Consider the following 20,462-nt stretch of genomic DNA (forward strand, 5'->3'; position numbering starts at 1 on the left):
CTGCAGTAATTCGCAGGTAGTATTTGCTACAGAACTGAGAAAAAGAGCTTGTCACTTCTCACCCTTAATGGAGTGGCAGATGAAGTGCTGTTGAAGGCGAGCGAAATACACTGACCATTCTTCTTTCTCTGGGTCGAAGGCAGAAAAGGCAGGGACGGTGGTGTTCTGTGCGGATGAAGAGAGCCTGTATGGCTGTAAGCAATGCTGACTGCTGCTGTTGCTGCTGCAAAGCCTGCAATATAGCTGCTAATTGCTCCGTACTAGCCATGTTGACGGATGAGAGAGTGAGCACAACTTTCGAAACAGTGTGTAGGGGAACCAGCTGGAAGCGTGACCTTCAGCTATCGCCTGGGAGTGAGAAAGAGCGAGCGCAGAGAGAATGCGCTGGAGAACAGGTGCGGTGTCCGTGCCGTGAAATGTTGGCCTGATGTCCTCAGTTCAAATGGGGCGTACGCTGGGAATGTCACTGCACAAATACGAAATGTTGGCAGAATGTTGGCATGCCTAACTTGTGTCTCGGCGCTATATTGTGGATATGGCGTAACTACTTGTAATGTGTTCTTTTTTTGTCGCCAATATTGTTGGCGTGTGTACGCGTAACTTTTCCTGGTCGCCAATATTGTTGTATTGGCGGGTACCTGCTTGTGACTGTTCCTCGTCGCCAATATTGTTGTATTGGCGGTACCTGCTTGTGACTTTTCCTCGTCGCCAATATTGTTGTATTGGCGGTACCTGCTTGTGACTTTTCCTCGTCGCCAATATTGTTGTATTGGCGGTACCTGCTTGTGACTTTTCCTCGTCGCCAATATTGTTGTATTGGCGGTACCTGCTTGTGACTTTTCCTCGTCGCCAATATTGTTGTATTGGCGGTACCTGCTTGTGACTTTTCCTCGTCGCCAATATTGTTGTATTGGCGGTACCTGCTTGTGACTTTTCCTCATCACCAATATTGTTATGTTGTATACAAGGAACTCGATGTACAAGGCACAACATAAAAGTTTATTGCTTTGAAATTTTTTATACAATATGTACGCTAAAAGAACGAAACTTGTCTTGAAGTTTAATGAACTGCACATGTTCAATGGCAACATAAAGTAGTAGACTGAGGGTCTGAAGAGTATTTGCATGTATACAAGTTAATATTCCTATGTGCATTCAGTTCTTATCTTGATAAGATAGTCTGCTCAAATGAAGGAATGTCCTTGATAGTTCGAAATTATCTGTAGTTAGTATAATAAGTGGAACTTGTAGAAAGTCCGTATTAGCAGAATGCTAGTAGGAGGCGTAGAACTTGCAAGGAACTTGCGTTAAGGTTCATAAATAGCAGAATGCTTGGATTGAAGTCGGAGCACTTGTAGGGGACTTGTGTGTGTAGCAGAATGCTTGGATAGGATGCTCGATGGTGCTACGGGAGGCAGGATGCATGACGCAATGTCCTGAGGTGAAACCTCCCGGCCAGAATCAGTCCACCTGTTCAGAACACTTATTTAAGAGGGAACCTCCGTGTCTTGACTTGCAGTGTAGTCTGGTCGTTGGACACTGTAGGAGTGCCTCGAGAGACGGAAACGTTGCTCCATTTATAGTGCTGGCTGACGTCACAGACGATTACATCAGAGCAGTGCATTCCACCCCGTGGTCTCTCGAAACGTCGATGCCAGGCGGGCTGTGGAGCTTGCAGGCGCGGAGGAGAGACACACAACACTCGCTAGCATTACCTTCTCAAGTGACATTGGGTAAATTTAGATCATCTGCTACAGTAATGTTTCTTTCTGTGTCATTTCCTCTTTAACTGATTATCTTATGAAATTAGCATCAGTGCCACCCTCTCCAGGTCTGTAGGGCTACACCCCAAAAGCATCAAGTTGCCCATTATCTTTAAAACACAAGCCTTATACCAATAAGTTAATGTTACTTATCAACGTTTTGTACCTCACAAATTTTCACAAATAGAAAATCACCTCTGCTGTTATCACCCTGGTTGGAAACTCCAAAGAATGGGTGTTGCAGTGGCCACAAGTCAAGAAATATTTTCTTGGAAATAGAATAAAATTTAAAGCAGTTCTAATATTAAATCATCTGCATACTGGATAGTCTTGAAATAAGGATCTCATTTTATAGTACTTAAGTAGTATTTCATTAAAAAATTTATATCTAATGCCACTGCAGGTAGAACTATTTAAATTTTCCTGTGTTCTGAATAAATTTAAAAATACTACATTTTGGATATTATAAAGTTAGAGCAATATTTTGAATTCTCTTTAGGTTTGGGTGGGCCCAAGTGTCATGGCAGGAATTATGCTGGTCCAGCGAGCTCATAGCTGGCCTCAATATTGGTCAGCAGTTGTCTACGGGGCAGCCCTCATCCTACTCTTCACCATCTCCACCTTCTTCCATTCTGTCTTCTACTGCAGCAGAAACAGGTAAGACAATCTAATCATTTTAATAAGGAATTTTAGAAATTTGAAAATGAAAATCCCAGCCTGTTCCCAGTCATTTGACCATGTCAGGAATGGAATGAAGGCCCCATCTAGCAGCAAGGATAGGAATTCTGCCGACTGCCGAAGCCTGTCGTTTAGAATAGATTATAAATTGAAATTAAATTGTTCTTCTCCTGTCTGTGGTTAGTTACTTGCAAAATCCTTTGAGCAGCATACTGGGCTCCACAGTTGCATCTGGTATTTTATCATAAGTGCAATTTGTTGAATGCATTTACATATTATTCTAGCAAGTTATTGTTGATGTACTTTAGTGTCTTAGTTTGAGGAAATTATTCATTATTCTTGCAATAATATATAAGTTAAATGATGTATGTCTGCCTTCCGATATGACATCACTTCTAAACCACTAGGCGAAATTTCATGAGATTTGGGACAAACATTATCAGAGGAATCGTATGACTTAGTCTTACTACAGTTGTTTAACACCTATATATCTATACATTGAATAAACCCTGAATAACTAATGCAGCTTTTTCTTTGTAATAAATGTGGGATAGGCATAATATTAATATACCACTCGTGTACACTTATTGCAAGCATTAGGAATCTCTTCCTGCAGTTCACTGACTTATTTCATCACGTACACCACCTTTATGATTATTGCTGGTTATATAGAAATATAACTTCCAAGATGCTGTGAGGTAGCACGAATAAACTGTGTACATTGAAAAGGCAGTGGTAACACGAGGTGAAAGTCAGCAGGTAATTCACTTATATTTGACAAAATTTCTACAGTTTGCTCGTGTAATGAATGTTACAAAAGAAATGGAAAAGCCTTTGAAAAGATCAAGAGCTCCTAACTGGGATAGCACGGTAAAGGTAAGAAAGTTTAATTGTGACATGTCTTAAACTAGTTATACCAATTACAGCTAAAGTCGTAGCAAAAGTATTTCATATCTCTGATGTGTGAAGAAAATTTGTTTTTCTTCTCGGAATTTGTTGTAAGACGTTCTAAAGAATTATGTAGAAATAATGGAATTCAAAAGGGCTGATACAAACACAGATGAATCAAAGATCACTGCTTGGAATACATTTTATAGGAGGTGAGCATTAAAACTTTTTTTTAATGTGTACAGAATGCCCTAGGTGGAATGGTCAGTATGAATTGGTATCTCTTAAGCATGTACTGTATTACTTTGGTTTTCTCAATCTTGGTCAGTATTTTTTTTTGCACTTTCATATCTGCTCTGTTTTATTTGAAGACTGGCAGAGTTCAACAAACATGAAAGATGTCTGGCCGAATTGAAACAGTAATGGTGATGCATAAAACTGTAGGCAAAGAGCCATGTCAGAGTATTGCCAGGCTATCCCAAACAGGGGGTTAGATCAGAACCTCCTAGTCCCATTAAAGGAGTTCTTGAAGTTATGGAAATGATACTGCTAGAGTTCCTAGAGGATGCTAAGGAGTATGAAAGCAGCAGCTTACCTCTTTTCTTCTCTCTCCCTCTTAGAGATTTCACTACTTTTAGTTAATAGGATTTTAATGACTTTACAGTTCCAGGTAGTAGTGGACTGTGAGGAAGATTCTTCCCATGCTCCTGATCTGCCCAGAGACGAGGCGACACTGGAGGGAACTTGTGAGATCGGAAGAAATGAGATGAAAGACGGGGTTGAAGAAAACTACCCCATCAACCTCTTCCATTGAAAAAGAAAATCCGCCACCTGTGGAACGTGAGGGAAGATGCAAGATAAAGGGGCAGCTACTGAAAGAAAGTGTGCAGTAAAAACAAAGCAAAAGCTTAAGTGTTATGCTTCTTAGCCCTTCGAGGCTGGATTGTGAAACGAGTATTGTAGTAAGCAAATGTCTTGGAATAGTTTTTTTCCACCTTGTATATTGACCCCTTTGCTTTTCCTCTTTTGATAAATTTTTAATGTTCATGCTTTACCTCATATTAAGTGCCATATTCCTTATAAAGTAATCAATTGCCTGGTTTAAATATGTGATTTAAACCTTTTTCCCCTCAATGATCTGACAGTGTTATTTCATGTCTTCCCACCCCTCCCCCAATGTTTTACCTCATTTGAACCAAGAACTTACATTAACATATTTTTTGGTTCCAGGAAAGTAAAAATTATGAGCTGTCTTTTAAAAAGGTTGCAGAGGAGAGATCAGCTGTTCTCGTAAAGGAGCAAGATGAACATTTATTAAAAATGAGGAATATTCAGCACAAGATTGAAATCAGAATGAGAGCATCAAGCATATGTGAAATTTGAGGAAAGAAAGCAAAAGGCAAAAAGTACATACTATTAAAAATGGAGATTCTCCCTTTAAAGCAAATGTGCCCGTAAATCAGCTGTAAATACAGGGTGAACAAAAGTATTCCACTTGGAGGTCGGCATGGGATTCTTCATCCCATTGCAAGACAAAAGTTTCTATAGCCTAATTGGATCTGGTGCTGTTGGAAAAAAAAGTCTAAAACGAGAAGTTGGCAACACTGTCACATCCTGCAGCGCATCGGAATGTAATAGAGAAACGTGCATCATCACGCCATTGCAGCTTACTGAGTTGACGGCTGGGTTATCAAACCCATGTGGACCATGGAGCTATGGCTCAAATTTGTGAGGGTTTTTTTTTTTCTTTTTAATTTTGTGTGTGTGACGTCGGGTCCCGTCGTGTAATTGCATTTGTAAGCATGACATGCTCTTGTCACATGACAGTAGTCGAACACATGAGTGTGATCCATTCAACTGAATGCATGAGTCAACTAACCACGCATTGCACAACCATAACTGGTCCTATCAAGTGCATGTAGGGTGGTTTCCTGATGGAGTACACAAACGACTAATAGGTCAGTATGCTTTTAGTGTTGGGTGCATCCGATAACCAAGCTTCTGCTGCTTGTGAGTATGCAGCACGGTACCCTCGAAGGCGCCATTCCGATAAGAATGTTTTTCGTCACCTTGAGCAACGCCTGCGGGAAACCGTAATCTTTGTCCAGAAGTAGTGGATAGAGGTCGTCCAAGGACTAGACATACTCTACAAAACAGAGGATGATATTCTTGAAAATCATTACACGTTAACTCAACACCAGCGGCCAGAAGACCGCATTCGAGTACAGTTCTGTGAATGGCTTTTGCAACAAGTTGAAGATAATGAACATTTTATAAAGAATGTGATGTGGAGTGACGAATGCAGCTTCACTTGGGAAGGTATTTTTGACCATCACAACAGCCATTATTGGTCTGACCACAACCCAAGTCACCCGTGGACGTGGCTTTTAGGCACGGTTTGGCATAAACCTGTGGGCTGGAATCGTGGGTGGAGTGCTTTTAGGCCCTTACCTATTGCCGGACAAGTTGAATACGCCCCGCTATTGTACGTTTCTGGGCAATACTTTGACTGACACTTTAGAAAATGTTCCACTTTGTGTTCGGCGACAGCTATGGTTTCAGCATGATGGTGCACTGCCACACTTTAGAATGACTGTGCATAACTGGTTAAATGAAGCGTTTCTGGGGAAATGGATTGGTCGTAGAGGTTCAATGTTCTGGCTTCCACGTTCCCCAGATCTTAATCCACTAGATTATTTGTGGGGACACTTAAAGGAACATGTTTATAGTACTCCACCCATGGATGTACAAGACCTAATAGCTCGCATGCATGCTGGTTCGGCAATGGTGGATGCAGGTGTGTTGCATAGGGTCCGGCAAAGTATGCTCCAGTGAGTGGTGAAGTGTTTGCAAATGCATGGTGGTCACTTTGAACATCTGCTGTGAAGTGAATGTTGCTCGTAAGTGTACGTACCGGCTCTGTGAAGATAAGACTGGACGTCACACGTACACTATGGAATTATTGTGCGTAGCATAATGGGCAATCCAGTGTAGCCTACTTCTTGTAGTGTAATTGTTTCCTTGTACCGCATTGGATAGAGACGATGTTACTGTATCCACTATTATGTTCTACACATTGGCTTTATTTGTGCCATGGACGAAACAAAGTGGTCGTTTACGTCTGTAAGAAGTTAATGTTATGTTTGAATGTTTAAATAAAGGTAACGGTAACAGTAAGACAGAACAAAGTGTATTGCATAGTGGAGGTGTACATTGGATACAATTTGATACATTAACTGAAAAAATTGGCACGAACGCGACTCGAACATCGGCGCTTCTGCACAACATGCATTAATGGTATTACCTCGTCTCACTGAGCTAATGAGACAGTTCTGGCAGAGCGCAGAGTTCATGCGACCTGTGCTTGGCCGCGCTGCACGCTGTTAGTGTTGCCAGAGCCTCGTTTCTTAACTCGCATTTCTATGAAGTTTTGCAAGATAAACTTTTGTCGTGAATTTCGGTGAGGAACCGCATGCCGACCTCCACGTGCGGCATTTTTTGTTCACCCTGTATATTAAATCTTTAATTTATTGTCATTTAAAAGAAAGACTGAATAAATGAAACATTTGTAATTTCAATCTTTTTTTAAAATTTTTTTTTATTTTGCACAATTTTCTTCAAAACCAGTCGTTAATAAGTTACTTTGACAGCATTACCTCGCAAACTTCAGAATCAGAAGAAATGAGATGAAAGACAGGGTTGAAGAAAAATACCCCATCAACCTCTTCCATTCAAAAAGAAAATCTGCCACCTGTGGAATGTGAGGAAAGATGCAAAAGGCAGGTACTGAAAGAAAGTGTGGAGTGAAAACAAAGCAAAAGCTTAACACTGCTACACTTCTTTCGAGGCTGGAGTGTGAAAGGTTCTTCAGGAATAATTGCAGGTTTGCTATGGTCTTCCTTCAAGCTTGTCAACAGCAATGTTATTTAGCACTGCAGCTACAATGCAGGTTTGGGTTTTAGAGACTGATACTAACCCTAAAGTAAAAACTTGAATGTATGTTTTCATACTCTGGAACATCTTTCTAGTGATGGTGGGCAATGCTCTCTCTCGAGACTGACTTCACAGATCTCGAGATCGATTCTCCTGTACTGCGAGCTGTGCAACATCTCAGTAACTAAGAGTGTAAACTTGATGGTATGTCATCAGCAGTTACTGCATGAAATAATGTTCTTATATAGAAATGTGCGAACCAATAAATTTTGTCAAGTCTGGAAAAGTACTGCATGTTCAACTACGAACCCCTTAATACCATTAACAAAAGTGAAAACAGAATGTCAGTATCTTAAACTGTTCACAACTTATTTGGGGTGAACATCTTAGCTGAATAACCTTGCATAATTTGTGAATAACTGTAGATAGGACGTACACCTGCCAGGATACTAGAGGTGTGCATTATTTGAACTTGAGATGGAGAAAGATGTACAGTACTTTGCTACATATGCAACCACCATTACACGAGTGGACCGTGTAATCTAAAATGCCTGGAATTTGCTCCAATTCTTTCGACAGGGGTGACGGGCAACGCTCTCGAGACTGATTCTCATGTGCCATAAGCTGTGCGACGTCCCAGTAACTGCAAGTGTAAGCTTCGTAGTATACCATCAGCAGTTCTCATATGGAAACGTGTGTGTGCCAATAAATTTTATTAAAAGTGTAGGAAATTACTGCATGTTGAACTGTGAGCTCCTTAATACCATTAACGAAAGTGAATACAGAATGTTAATATCTTAAATTGTTCCAGAGTTACCGTATTTCACGGCATAATCGTCGCATCCTTTATTTTCAATACAAAAATCGGACTTTAAACCTTTAATTACATAATCGTCGCACGTCCAAATTTTGTTCATTAATCTGGTTAAAAGGTAAATGGAACTGCAACGTAAGTTGCACATGAATGCGCAATTTAAATACGTGTATGGTTTATGGGCAATTTGGCAACACAGTCACGTTTGCGACATGTTGCACAACGTATAAATAAATAATACCGGTATATGTACGACGCATGGCTTACCGGTAGACTATCGGCAGTTTGACAACGTGGTCGCGAGACAGTGTACTATTTATTCACCACCTACATATTATGAGTTCCCATTTGAAATATGTAAGGCTGTAAGTTATCGCTTATCGGCAACGTCGCCAGGAAATACCGGCTAGGTAGGTTGAATGGACCTCGAACCAGCCCTCAGATACAGGTAAAATTCCCTGACCCGGCCGTGAATTGAACCCGAGGCCTCCGTGTAAGAGGCAAGCACGCTACCCCTACACCATGGGGCCGGCTCCTGTGTTATTGCGCACGAAGTGAAATCCAAGACGATAACGCAGATTTCCACGGAATTATTCAGCCGAATTATTTACGATGTCTCAGTTGTCATCGCTAGACTCTTATCTTACTACTACGTCATAAGTGTCCGGGCATGGGATGAAAACTTTTATCCAAGCAGTCAAGATAATTATTATCCAATGCTATTAAAGTTTTATTTTATAAACTCGTCAGTAATGTAATGTAAAATCATCAATAACTGGGAAGAAATATTAACCTAATTACCGTATGTTTAAAAGAAATTGAAAAAAATGAATGTTTGTTGCTGACGTCTCGGAATACAGTCAACTATACAGTAGATTTACACCGCGCTAGCTAGAGCTCCGGTTTGCAAGCTTTGCGAAAGCGCAGTAGTGTGTCGCAACCAACGAGCTAAACTGATAAATTGTTGCATGCTTCCTTGCTGCCTAACAGTATTGGCTGCTCTGGAATGGACAGATCACAGATGCATTTATTTGTTTCAGATTTACGTGATTACTGTAGACATGTGTGCGTGAGAATTTAAGTTTTTAATTTGTGTTTTGGGTGTTTGCAGAAATAATTTGTTTTAATAGTGAACAATTACGGAAAGTCATTTATATCGCAAAACATTAACGTGTGAAGCATTTATAAGCGATTATGGGTAAATATAGAAACTATTCTGCGGGCTTCAAGCTAAGCGTAATTGCCTTCGCTGAACAGCACGGGAACAGAGCTGCAGAAAGAAAATTTTTGTGAGTGAAAAGTTGGTGCGTGACTGGCGGAAAGTAAAAAAACAAGCTAAAAAGCACAAACCCTTCTAGACGCGCGCTTAGAGGTCCTAAAACAGGGAAGTTTCCTATAATTGACGAAGAAGTGTTTAGGTACATCAGTGAAATACGTAACAATGGCTGCAGTGTATCATATGAAATGTTACAAATTAAGGGACAGGGGGTAGCACGCAAACACAACATACCGGTAACTCAGTTTAAGGCGACTCGTGGGTGGATTAAGGGGTTCATGCGACGACACAATCTGTCAGTCCGAAGGAGAACAACACTAAGCCAAAAGTTGCCTGCTGATTACATGGACAAGATTGTTAATTTTCACCGATTTGTCATACGTTTGCGCAAGGAAACTTCGTACTTGCTTTCTCAAATCGGTAATGCCGATCGGACTCCAATCTTTTTTGATATGCCTCGCAACAGCACTATTGCGCTAAAAGGATCACGGAGTGTATTAATGAAAACCAGCGGTAGTGAGAAGTTGCGATGCACGGCAATGCTAGCCATTACAGCTGACGGGAGAAAGTTGCTGCCTTACATCATTTTCAAGAGGAAAATGATGCCTAAGAATATACAGTTTCCCCGTGGAATTCATGTACGAGTGCAACCAAAGGGTTGGATGGACGTAGAACTCATGCTGGACTGGGTTAAAACTGTGTGGAATAGAAGACCTGGTGCACTACTAAAACAACCAGCTCTGCTTGTTTTAGATAGTTTCAGAGATCACCTCGTGAACGAAGTGAAGCAAATTCTCACTACAAATAAGACACGACAGATAGTCATTCCTGGTGGCCTAACATCTGCTTTGCAGCCACTAGACGTATGTGTTAATAAACCCTTTAAAGACCACTTACGTCGATTTTACAACGAGTGGATGATGAGCGGCGATCAGCAATTGACGCCCGCCGGAAATATCAGGCGTCCACCCTTGGACTTGTTATGCTCGTGGGTGAAGAAGAGTTGGGATCTTATACCACCTGAACTAGTCTCCAAGAGCTTCAAAAGGACTGGGATTTCGAATGCACTAGACGGTTCCGAAGATGACGCAGTGTGGCAGGGAGACGAAGAATCTGATACTGGTATTAACAGAGGCGAGGACGGCGCATCAGATAGCGAAACCTGCGATAGCGACACCGAAGATTTGGAATAAATTGCGTACCGGTAAGTCCGCATTTCACAACAAAGCGATAATTTTTTGCAAGTGTAATATTTTAACTTTAATACTCAAATTAATGACAAATTAACTTAATACGTTCATTTTTATTTTCAGGTTGGAAAAACGTTCGCCGAATTGTTGCGAAAAATTATGAAATTTGTTTTAGACTATTTTAATTATTTTAATGTATAAACGCGAGTATTACGTGCATCTTAAATTTGTATCAAATACAATTTAGTTATAAATACATTTTTTGAGTAATACAAATACTGGTATTAAATATTCATCATATAATGGTCGCACCCTAGAATTTTTTTCGAAAATTTTGGTATAAAAAGTGCGACGATTATGCCGTGAAATACGGTATTTCAGGTGGACTTCTTAGCTGAATAACCTGTATAATTTGTTAATAACTGTAGATAGAATGTACACCTACCTGAGTACCTCACAACTGTGGACAGGGTAGCTTTGGTGATGCAGACCGTACCAGAGGTGCTCTGTGATGATTCGTCTGCATTGATGTGTTTTTAAGTGCTGGATCATCCCAGAAGTATTTCTGCCAACGTATTTTACTTCTTTTGAACAAACTATGTGGCATCTTTTCAAAATAAGACATCCACGACTTAAGTTGCATTTCAGACATAGTCTTAAAGTTGTCACAACTAGATAAAATTACACATTGCACTGTCATATACTGAAGTACCTAATTATGATCAACTTGTGAAGATCTTAAAAACAAATGTTCCACCTTTACTATAACCTAATTGTCTTTATTAATAAAACTACGTTAAACTATATTGATACATGTTTCGTCCTCTTATGGAACATCTTCAGTAACACAAAATCATTGGAAATATGGTAAGGACACATTAAAATTAGTGAATAAAGTCTATGAATCTTGTGACATGGCGTATTAGCATCTTGTCATCCTTGAATCTTAAAATAATACAAACATGAACATTATGTGAACCATAAAGTCCAGTTATTGCACAGGTTAAAATGTCTTTCCATGCGTGGAATGGCACAAATATAATACAACACGAGTGCCTATGCGAATTAATCTTATAGTTATCCTGACATTGTGAACATATTGTACATGTTCTTGAATGTGTACATAAATAGTGTGAATGCCACATTAAAATAGCTTGTTGTGATGAGTTGAAGAAAGGTGGACTTATGTTGAATGATGCAAGTTGAACTCGGGGCTGTGTTGTTGACAATATGTGCCTAAAAGGAAAGAAATATGAACTAATGAAAAAATTTCATTGTGTGCCCATTTGGTCACTCACCTCCTTGCTCATCCTCTGCCGTCGACTTCACATAAAGTGTTGAAGCTAACAGAGTGCAGTCCTCGAAGGTTGTTCAGGAGGAGGGGAGATTGTGTGGAGTTTGATTTGAGGGGAGAGGTGTGGGGTAATGCATCACTTACGTGCCTTCATGTAAAGAATTTAATGATTATCTCCGCAAAGTATATTGATTTCTTCCGATATTTCATTATTATAAGTCGGGTTGCATTTTTTATCAATTTTTATAAAAATGTTTTCAAAAATAATTCAATAGATTCCCTTTTTAACTGGAGAATTTGAAGGTCTTGCTTTATGTCTGTAAATGTACGATTGGTATCAACCATATGAGAACCCATTGCCAAGAATCTGCTTCATTTACACACATTAACATGTTCCTTATACCTTATGATAAAATTGCGGCCTGTCTGTCCAGTGTAACTTGCAGGACATTGCTGGCACTTTAATTTGTAAACTGATTTCTGGAATTTATTATTGACTTTATTAATAGTGTGCTAATTATGAAAAGGATGGGCGTTGTTATTGGTTGTCTTGAAAGAAATGTTCATATTACGTTCCTTGAAAACATTCGTAATGTTATAGGTTTTACTATGACTGTAGGTGAAAAGAGCGTAACTGTCTTCTTTCTTTTTATTATATTTAGTTAATGTCGAAGACTGTTTCTTCCCGACTTTGCTAATAATTTTGTCCACAACCTGCTTGTTGACCTGTTACTTTTAGGTATTGAATAAATAGTATCCAATTCATTTTTACGATCTACTTCTAACATGGGTATACTATAAGTCCTATTAATCATACTATAAAAGGAGGCCTTATGTGCTGCCGGGTGCATGGAATCTTGTTCACTGTTTGAGTGGGTTTACTAAATATTTTATATTTGTCTAACCCATGTCCCGTTTCCTTACGGGGTCGGGTATGAGGTGAGATGAATCTGTCGTGGCGGGCTTTTATGACCGGATGCCCTTCCTGACGTCAACCTCATCGGAGGAGTTAATGAGATGAAATGAATGACGCGATATATGATAGTAGGGAAAGGGTGAAACCCAGTGCCGGCACATAGCCTACTCCTGTCGAATAGCACCAAGGGGTCTGCTCAAGTCTTAACGTCCCCATCCGACAGACGAATCACCAACAGCGTCATATGCCCTCACTCCATATGAGCACTGTGGAGAGGTTTGGAATTTAATCCAGGCTTTTGGCACACAATCTAGTGATTAGAAATTGTATACCACCACCTCCCCTATCCTGCCGGCCAACATTCTGATGGTGAATATTTTTTCGACCAACAGGACTCGAACCGGCTAACCTCGGTGTCAGACCGTTTAGACTTCAGCGCCTTAACGATCATGGCCACCAGGCAGGCTGGTTTACTAAATATTTTATATCTAAATTTATTGGAGTCATTAATGAATGTAATATTAAGAAAACTTCATGCTTTATTATTCTCACTTTCAAAAGAAAATTTAATCTGTGAATCCATATTACCTTGTTCCAATACCTTCTCTCCATTAGTAATGCTGTGATCAATTATTGTAAACTTGTCATCCATGTATCTCAACCTAAAATATTATTCCTTTAATGTTGTTGATTTTATTATTTTTGAGAAAATCCATGTAAATTTCAGTCATAATCCCCAAAGCACATGGGAAGACCTCCCTGTTTATAAATCTGACCATTGAATTTGAAATAATTATTAGCAGTGATGAACTCCAAGATATTAATAAAATCCGCTACCTCTTGCCTACTTAAATTACTATATTTAAGTACATTGTTCTGTACAAGATTTATTGTTTTTGATACCGGAATATTCGAGAACCTCTTTTTGACATCAAATGAATAAATCTTCTGGTCCGATTGTATTTTTAAGTCTTTGTACGATCGCAAAATTCTTTGGAATTCATAAGACTTATTACCCTCAAATCTGTTATTTTTTAAAATTGTGTATAAATCTAGACGTCTTGTATATGGGACTATTTTTGAAACTGATGATGGGTCTTATAGGTATATTCTCTTTATGCACAGTCGATAGTGCCCTAGCCGTGGGGATAACCAGGTTCATATTAATGAGTTTTTGAGACTCCCTTTCATTGAGAATGAAAGAACATCGTTTAAGAAGTTGCTTTTAAGTCTTATGAACGAATTCTCTGTAAAAGAAGTTTTGGTTTTCTGTATGGCTGATTCTTTACTCATAATGACCGTAGCATTCCCCTTGTCTGCCATGGTCAAAATCACATCATTCTCCTTAATTTACTGTTTCAATGATCCTATTATTTGATTGTGATGTAAAGGAACACCAACTTTGTTGTTACTTGTTTTGTCTTAATATTGAATCTAGTCTGTTTGGTTCTCGATCGGTAACTTCTATAGTGCATTTTCAGCTTCCGCCGTGATTGTGATTACATCCTTGAGTTTGAATTCAATGGGCGAATTGAATTTGGAACCTTTCTCCATAACTCTTATTTCCGACTTATTGAAATGGATCTTGGAAAGATTGATAACAGGCTCCTGAAATTCGGGGATGGTTGAATGGGCCCGATTATAATCCATAGACAAGGGAGAATTACCATCGGTTCTATTACTATTTGCGCCTAAGTGCATTAGTTTTGTTAACTAACTTGTTCTGTTTATCTACAAGTAGGTATGCAATTTTATCATTGAAATTTTGAAAAGAATTCCATTCTAGTGGGACAAAGGAGGAAGAAGCAACAAAATGGGCCTCATATAACTGAATGTTAAGTAATACTTTTTCCCTATAGAGAAATTTCTCAAAAGATGTCCCTTATATTCACCCCTCTCAAAACCTTGTTTAATCAAACTTTTGAAAAATATTCTGGTGTCGTGTGTATTTCCCGTACTGTTGATAAACTTAACCATATTAGGTGTTTGTATTTGTTCCTGTAACAACTTGTCTGAAGCTATTAAAAACTATTTAAAATAGTATGTATGCTTAGTCCATCTTGTCAATACACTTTCACAATTGAAAATAATGTATTCATACACGTTTCAAGAAAATAGTACATTCCCTTCATCAGCGAATTCCAAGTGGACCAAGCACATACTATTTTAAATAGTTTTTAATAACTTTGTGTTTCCCTTATGCGCAAAGATATGTTGTCACACTTTCCTTGAACATTGAGGGGAAAAATACGTCCATTCCCATTGATGCAGTACTGTGATACTTCTCCTGACACCTTTTTCAGTCCAATACAAGTGCAGTCAGTTGCATGTATGACATTCCTAAACTCTCTAAACTTCAAGGTTCCTTCTTCCTGTTCAGCATTTATAGATGGCATCTTAAAAATTCTGTTGATCTGCGACAAATATGTGCTGCAGTCTGTTGACTCTTGCCATGAAGATCAGTGGAATCATCTTGTGTCTGTTGATAAAAAAAGAGAGAAAAGTTACAGTAAAATGTTTGAATAAACAAGAATTGAACAATAATAAACGTATTTCTGTAGTATATTATTCTCACTAGTACTAATTGACGCTGGTAATGAACTACTAAACTTGTTATGTGCCCACGTGCATAGTGCTGTGAGAACTTGAAAATTCATAAGATATAGAGCTACTTCTTGGATCTTCCATAATTTGACTGTTAATTACAACTCAAGCATACACTTTCATAAATAGATATTCAATTTTACGTGAGAGATGGGCCACTCTCTTAGTATTTATGATGCGAAAATTTCTATCCTTTAAAACCTCTTAATGATTTATGTCTACTATATTAAAAATATCCGGGACAAATCATTTTCCATTTTTCAAAATGTACTTCTCCAATAGATATGTTGAATATTTTACCACAATTGTTATTGCAGGCAATAAATACCACTAAAATATACACTGATCGTAGTTTCATTTTTAGTTGCTCACCCCTGTGCATCAGTTTTTTTTAAATATAGTTTTCTTTGTCACACCGGCAAAGACAGCTCTTATGGCAATGATGTGATAGGAAAGGGCTAGGAGTGGGAAGGAAGTAACCATGGCCTTAAGGTACAGCACTAGCATTTGCCTGATGTGAAAATGGGAAACAGAAAACCATCTTTAGGTCTATCGCCAGTGGGGTTCGAACCCACTATATCCCGAATGCAGGTTGATAGATACGTGATCCAAACTATGCAGCCACTTGATCAGTACAATGCTTATACAAGGGTCCTGGTTTGCATAAGCAATTCATTGCATAATTATAACAAATGTATACACTGGAGGTGCATGGTTTATTGGTAACAGATTGCACAGTAACTCTGTATAAAAATTATACAGAGTTTATTAATAATATATTAATAATAATAATAATAATAATAATAATAATGTTTGCTTTATGCCCCACTAACTATATGGTTTTCGGAGACACCGAGGTGCCCAAATTTTGTCCGTTATTTCTTTTTAGATGCCAGTAAATCTACTGACATGAAGCTGATGTATTTGAGCACCTTCAAATTCCACTGGACTGAGCCAGAATTGAACCTGCCACGTTGGGGTCAGAAGGCAGCACCTCAGCCATCTGAGCCACTCAACCCGGCTCACAGTTTATTATTAAGACCATAACTGTTAGAGAGGATGGAAGAAGGAAGGATACCCAAGTGGATTATAGAGACCCTGATAGGAGGTAGGGCAAGAGGGAGATCCAGACTAAGGTGGGTGGAAATGATAAAGAATAGTATAATTAGAAGAAACCTGAATTGGAACACAGTTAAGGCAGGACAATGGTGGTTCGACAGAGGAAGATGGAAAGGCGGCATATATATCCCAACCTAGTGGGTGCTGAATCAGAGAAAAGTCAAGATATAGACATGAAAATATCGTTTGCAAAATTGTTTCCAAAAATACATGTAATAGTTTACTCCCAGACGAGGCACAGGAGAGTAGCAATGACACTTGTGCTTGAAAATCTGGGTGAAATGAAATTAGATTTTACGTTCTGTTCTTATTACTCTTCTATTTCCCTCATCCAGCTCCTGCAAAGTTGGGATGTTTATGGCACCTTTCTATCTTCCTCTGTCAAACCACCATTGTTCCTCCTTTGTGTTCCAATCCAGGTTTCTTCTAATTATATATTCTTGATCATTTGCAACCGCCTTCGTCTGGATCTCCCTCTTACCCTACCTCCTATCTGGGTGTCAATCATCCGCTTCGGCATCCATCCCTCTTCCATCCTCTTAACGTGTCCAAACCATCTAAGTTAATCTGTCTCTATCTTGTCGTAAAATTTTTCCACTCCCATTTCCTTACTAATGTCCTCATTTCTTCCTCTGTCCTTCCTTTCCTATCATACTTCTTAAAATTTTAATTTCACTGGTTGGATTGTATTCTAGTCTTTTTGTCAGTGTCCAGGTCTCTTCTGCATATTTCAGTACATGGGCAGTAGTACATCTGGTACATCACCTCTTTACATTTCACTGGTACTTCCTTCCTCCACACCATGTTTTTCACACTGGTAGAATGCATTTCCCTGCTGAATCATTTTACTGATCTCCATGTCCAGCCTGCATACTGAATCAATTTGCTTCCTACAATTTCAAGACTTGGTCCCTTTAGTATTTATAATTCTTTCTCATCTAGTCTTACTCTATTCCACACTGATTTTCGTTCCATAATTTTCAATAATCTCGCTCAACATGTCGAGTTGCTTTGTACTTCATTCCCCACACCACAATATTGTCTGCAAACAGCATTACCTTCATCTCCCTGTCACCATATTTTACCTCTGTCATTCTCACTTTTGACCATAACCTTATGAATAACAGTAATGACAGCACACTTCCTTGTCGCAGTCCAGTTTTATTCCAAAAACACTGTCCTCCCCACATGTCTGAACACTGCAGCAACAAATTGTGTACATTGGTTGCATATATTCTATCATTTGTTTTCCAAATGCTCTGCTCTGGTTACAGTATATATGACCACAGTCTTCATGAACCACCAAGATTATAACCGTGAGGCCCTACGTCAACACTCTAACTCTACCGCACATGTCCCCCTCAACCAAGACTCCACACAAGATCACATTTTGAACTTAGCCACTTACTTCAAACTTGTGGACCACATGAGAATTTGTCTGAATCCTCTTATCAGTCTCTTCATCCCAAACCAGCCCTGTTCTCCTGAGTTCCATTCCAAAATACACAAGGCCAACAATCCAGGGTGCCCCATTATGTCCAGCCAAGGTTCTTTAATGGAACGCATTTTTTGCATTGGTTGATCAGCACCTTCGTTTCTTACATTCTCTTGACTCTTATATTTGTGATACCGGGTCATTTTCTTGATTGTCTTGTCACTTTTCTTTACACCAACACCTCTCATGCATACACTCTTAGGGCCATTGAGTCCTTCTTGAACACAATGGTAACCCAGTGCTCTGCCTTACACTAGCTTCCTCACCTACCTCGCACAATACATCTTAACACATTCACGCCCGTATCCGAGTTATTGCCTATAGCGCGTCACCATGCTGTGGACCGCATCCGAGTTAGCCCGGATAAGCGCAACCTTGAACTCGAGCCATTCCTACGCAGCTGGGATCTATTTTGGTCACAAATATGTGCGAGAGAGATGAAAGTAATACCCTTATGAATGTTTCTACTCACCGAAAACCACATGGCCACAGCGATTTTCCCTCCCAATGCATTTTCTTTGTTTTGTTTCTGAAGGTAGCCCAGCGCTCGCACAACTAGCTGCGTAGTTGGTTTGTGATAGCACAAGCGTGTGTATAGTCGCGTTCTGAAGTATAACCATGGCGTGTTGGGACAATATAAATTATGCAAGTGATGCGAATTTACAAAGCACAGTTTTTCAGCTGCTTGAAAATTATCTTGGCCAGGGGTATACAGTCTATATGGACAATTATTACAAATAGCGTTTGACCCGTGAAACAATTACGGGAACAGAACACTGCCGTATGTGAAACAATACGGTCGAATAGGGGTGTACCAAAAGTCCTAAAGGAACACCAGGCAATTCTCAAACGGGGTAAAAAGTGAACCCGACATACAAGTACAGTCACCTCTCTCCGAAATCTCAGCTCCATCTACGTCATTAGCTCCAAGTCAACGTCCTGCAATTTTGCCGCCAAAAAGGGCACCGGCCAAGGATCAATCATTTAGGTTAGATGCGAAGATAAAAGAGTATATTCTCTTAAAGTTTCCACCATCAAATATAGACAAGTTCCCCTGAAGAAGGTGCAAAGTGTGCTTCAAAAATAAAATTATTAGTGAAACACGCTATTTTTTGGAATGTTTAGTGTTCCCATTCACCCAGGAAAGTGTGACATTACCTACCACACCCTACAGAGGTACTAGAGGACTTCATTGAGGTATGTGGAAAATTTTGTTTCCATAGCTTGTTCCGTTTAGAACTTATTGTGAAAAGAATTCGTTGTTGTTTGCTCTGCCACTAACAGCTGGAATAGCTGGGCCAGCCCTTTAAATAGCCACTCAGATGATGGGCGTGAATGTGTTAACCCACAATTTTTTTTTCCCCGTTTCAAGGGTCAGTTATTTTACCAGATTCATTACACCACTATGGGCACAAGGATGGCTCCATCTTACGCCAGCCTCTTCATGGGAAAACTCGAAGGATTTTCTTCCTACTGAACTGACCTCTCCAGCCGCTAGTCCAAGGGAGGTTCACTCACTCGCGCTCTCTCTCTCTCTCTCTCTCTCTCTCTCTCTCTCTCTCCAAACATTATAGATCTGTCACTCAAAGTAACAGAGATAAATTCTATTTCATGTACGTACACCCTTCACAGGTAGAAAAAGCAGTCAGATCAATTCGAACTAAAGCTAAAGGTCCAGATAATATCTCAATATCCATGATTTCTAATTGCATTGACATATTTCTTCCTGCCCTTGTGCATTTATTTAACTTCTCTCTACATAATGGAGTGTATCCTTCAGAATGGAAGCGTGCCAATGTACGTCCTGTGCCCAAAAAGAAAATCCCAACAGTCTGTAGTGATTTTAGGCCTATCAATATCCTCTGTGCACTTAGTAAGGCATTAGAAAGAATTGTTCATGAGCAGATATGTGAATATATGTCTAAATATCACATCCTAAATCCCTACCAATCTGGCTTCAAGAAAGGCCATAGTACTACTACGGCTCTGCTGAGAGTTACGGACGATATACGCGCGGCCATCGATGAGAGACAGCTTACTATCTTATGTCTCTTTGATTTCTCTAAGGCATTTGACTCTGTTAATCATGAGTTGTTTCTTGCAAAGTTGAAGTCAGTTGGTTTCTCGCAGAGTGCTCTATCTTGGTTTGAATCATATCTGTCAAGTAGATCACAAAGAGTTACATTTGTTGACGGATGATCCTCTATCTGGGAATCAGTAAACTGTGGCGTACCACAAGGATCAGTCCTCGGTCCTTTATGCTTTTCTATTTATATTAATGACATTTCTGAAGTCTTTAAAAGTAGTACTTTTCATATGTATGCTGATGACTTACAAGCTTACTTCCACTTCAGTCCCACTAACGCACCTTCTTGTATAATGTATTTCAACCATGATATCTCGATTGATCGAATGGAGCGCAAATCATAACCTCCAGTTAAATGTGGCTAAGACCCAGCTTATTTGCATAGGTTACTCAAAACTCCTGAAAA

General features: G+C 39.4%; 1 protein-coding gene across 3 annotated transcripts in view; it reads left to right on the plus strand.

Annotated features, from left to right (window-relative positions):
* Positions 1 to 20,462, plus strand: part of LOC136876400 (monocyte to macrophage differentiation factor) — an 88,004-nt gene that overhangs the window by 16,836 nt on the left and 50,706 nt on the right. For all 3 annotated transcript variants that reach the window (XM_068228416.1, XM_067150344.2, XM_067150345.2), the window contains exon 4: positions 2,263 to 2,420. In XM_068228416.1, coding sequence (XP_068084517.1) covers positions 2,263 to 2,420 — 158 coding nt within the window. The remainder of the gene's footprint in view (positions 1 to 2,262; positions 2,421 to 20,462) is intronic.

The sequence above is a fragment of the Anabrus simplex genome, chromosome 6 (assembly GCF_040414725.1).
Source record: "Anabrus simplex isolate iqAnaSimp1 chromosome 6, ASM4041472v1, whole genome shotgun sequence".
Classification (NCBI taxonomy): domain Eukaryota; kingdom Metazoa; phylum Arthropoda; class Insecta; order Orthoptera; family Tettigoniidae; genus Anabrus; species Anabrus simplex.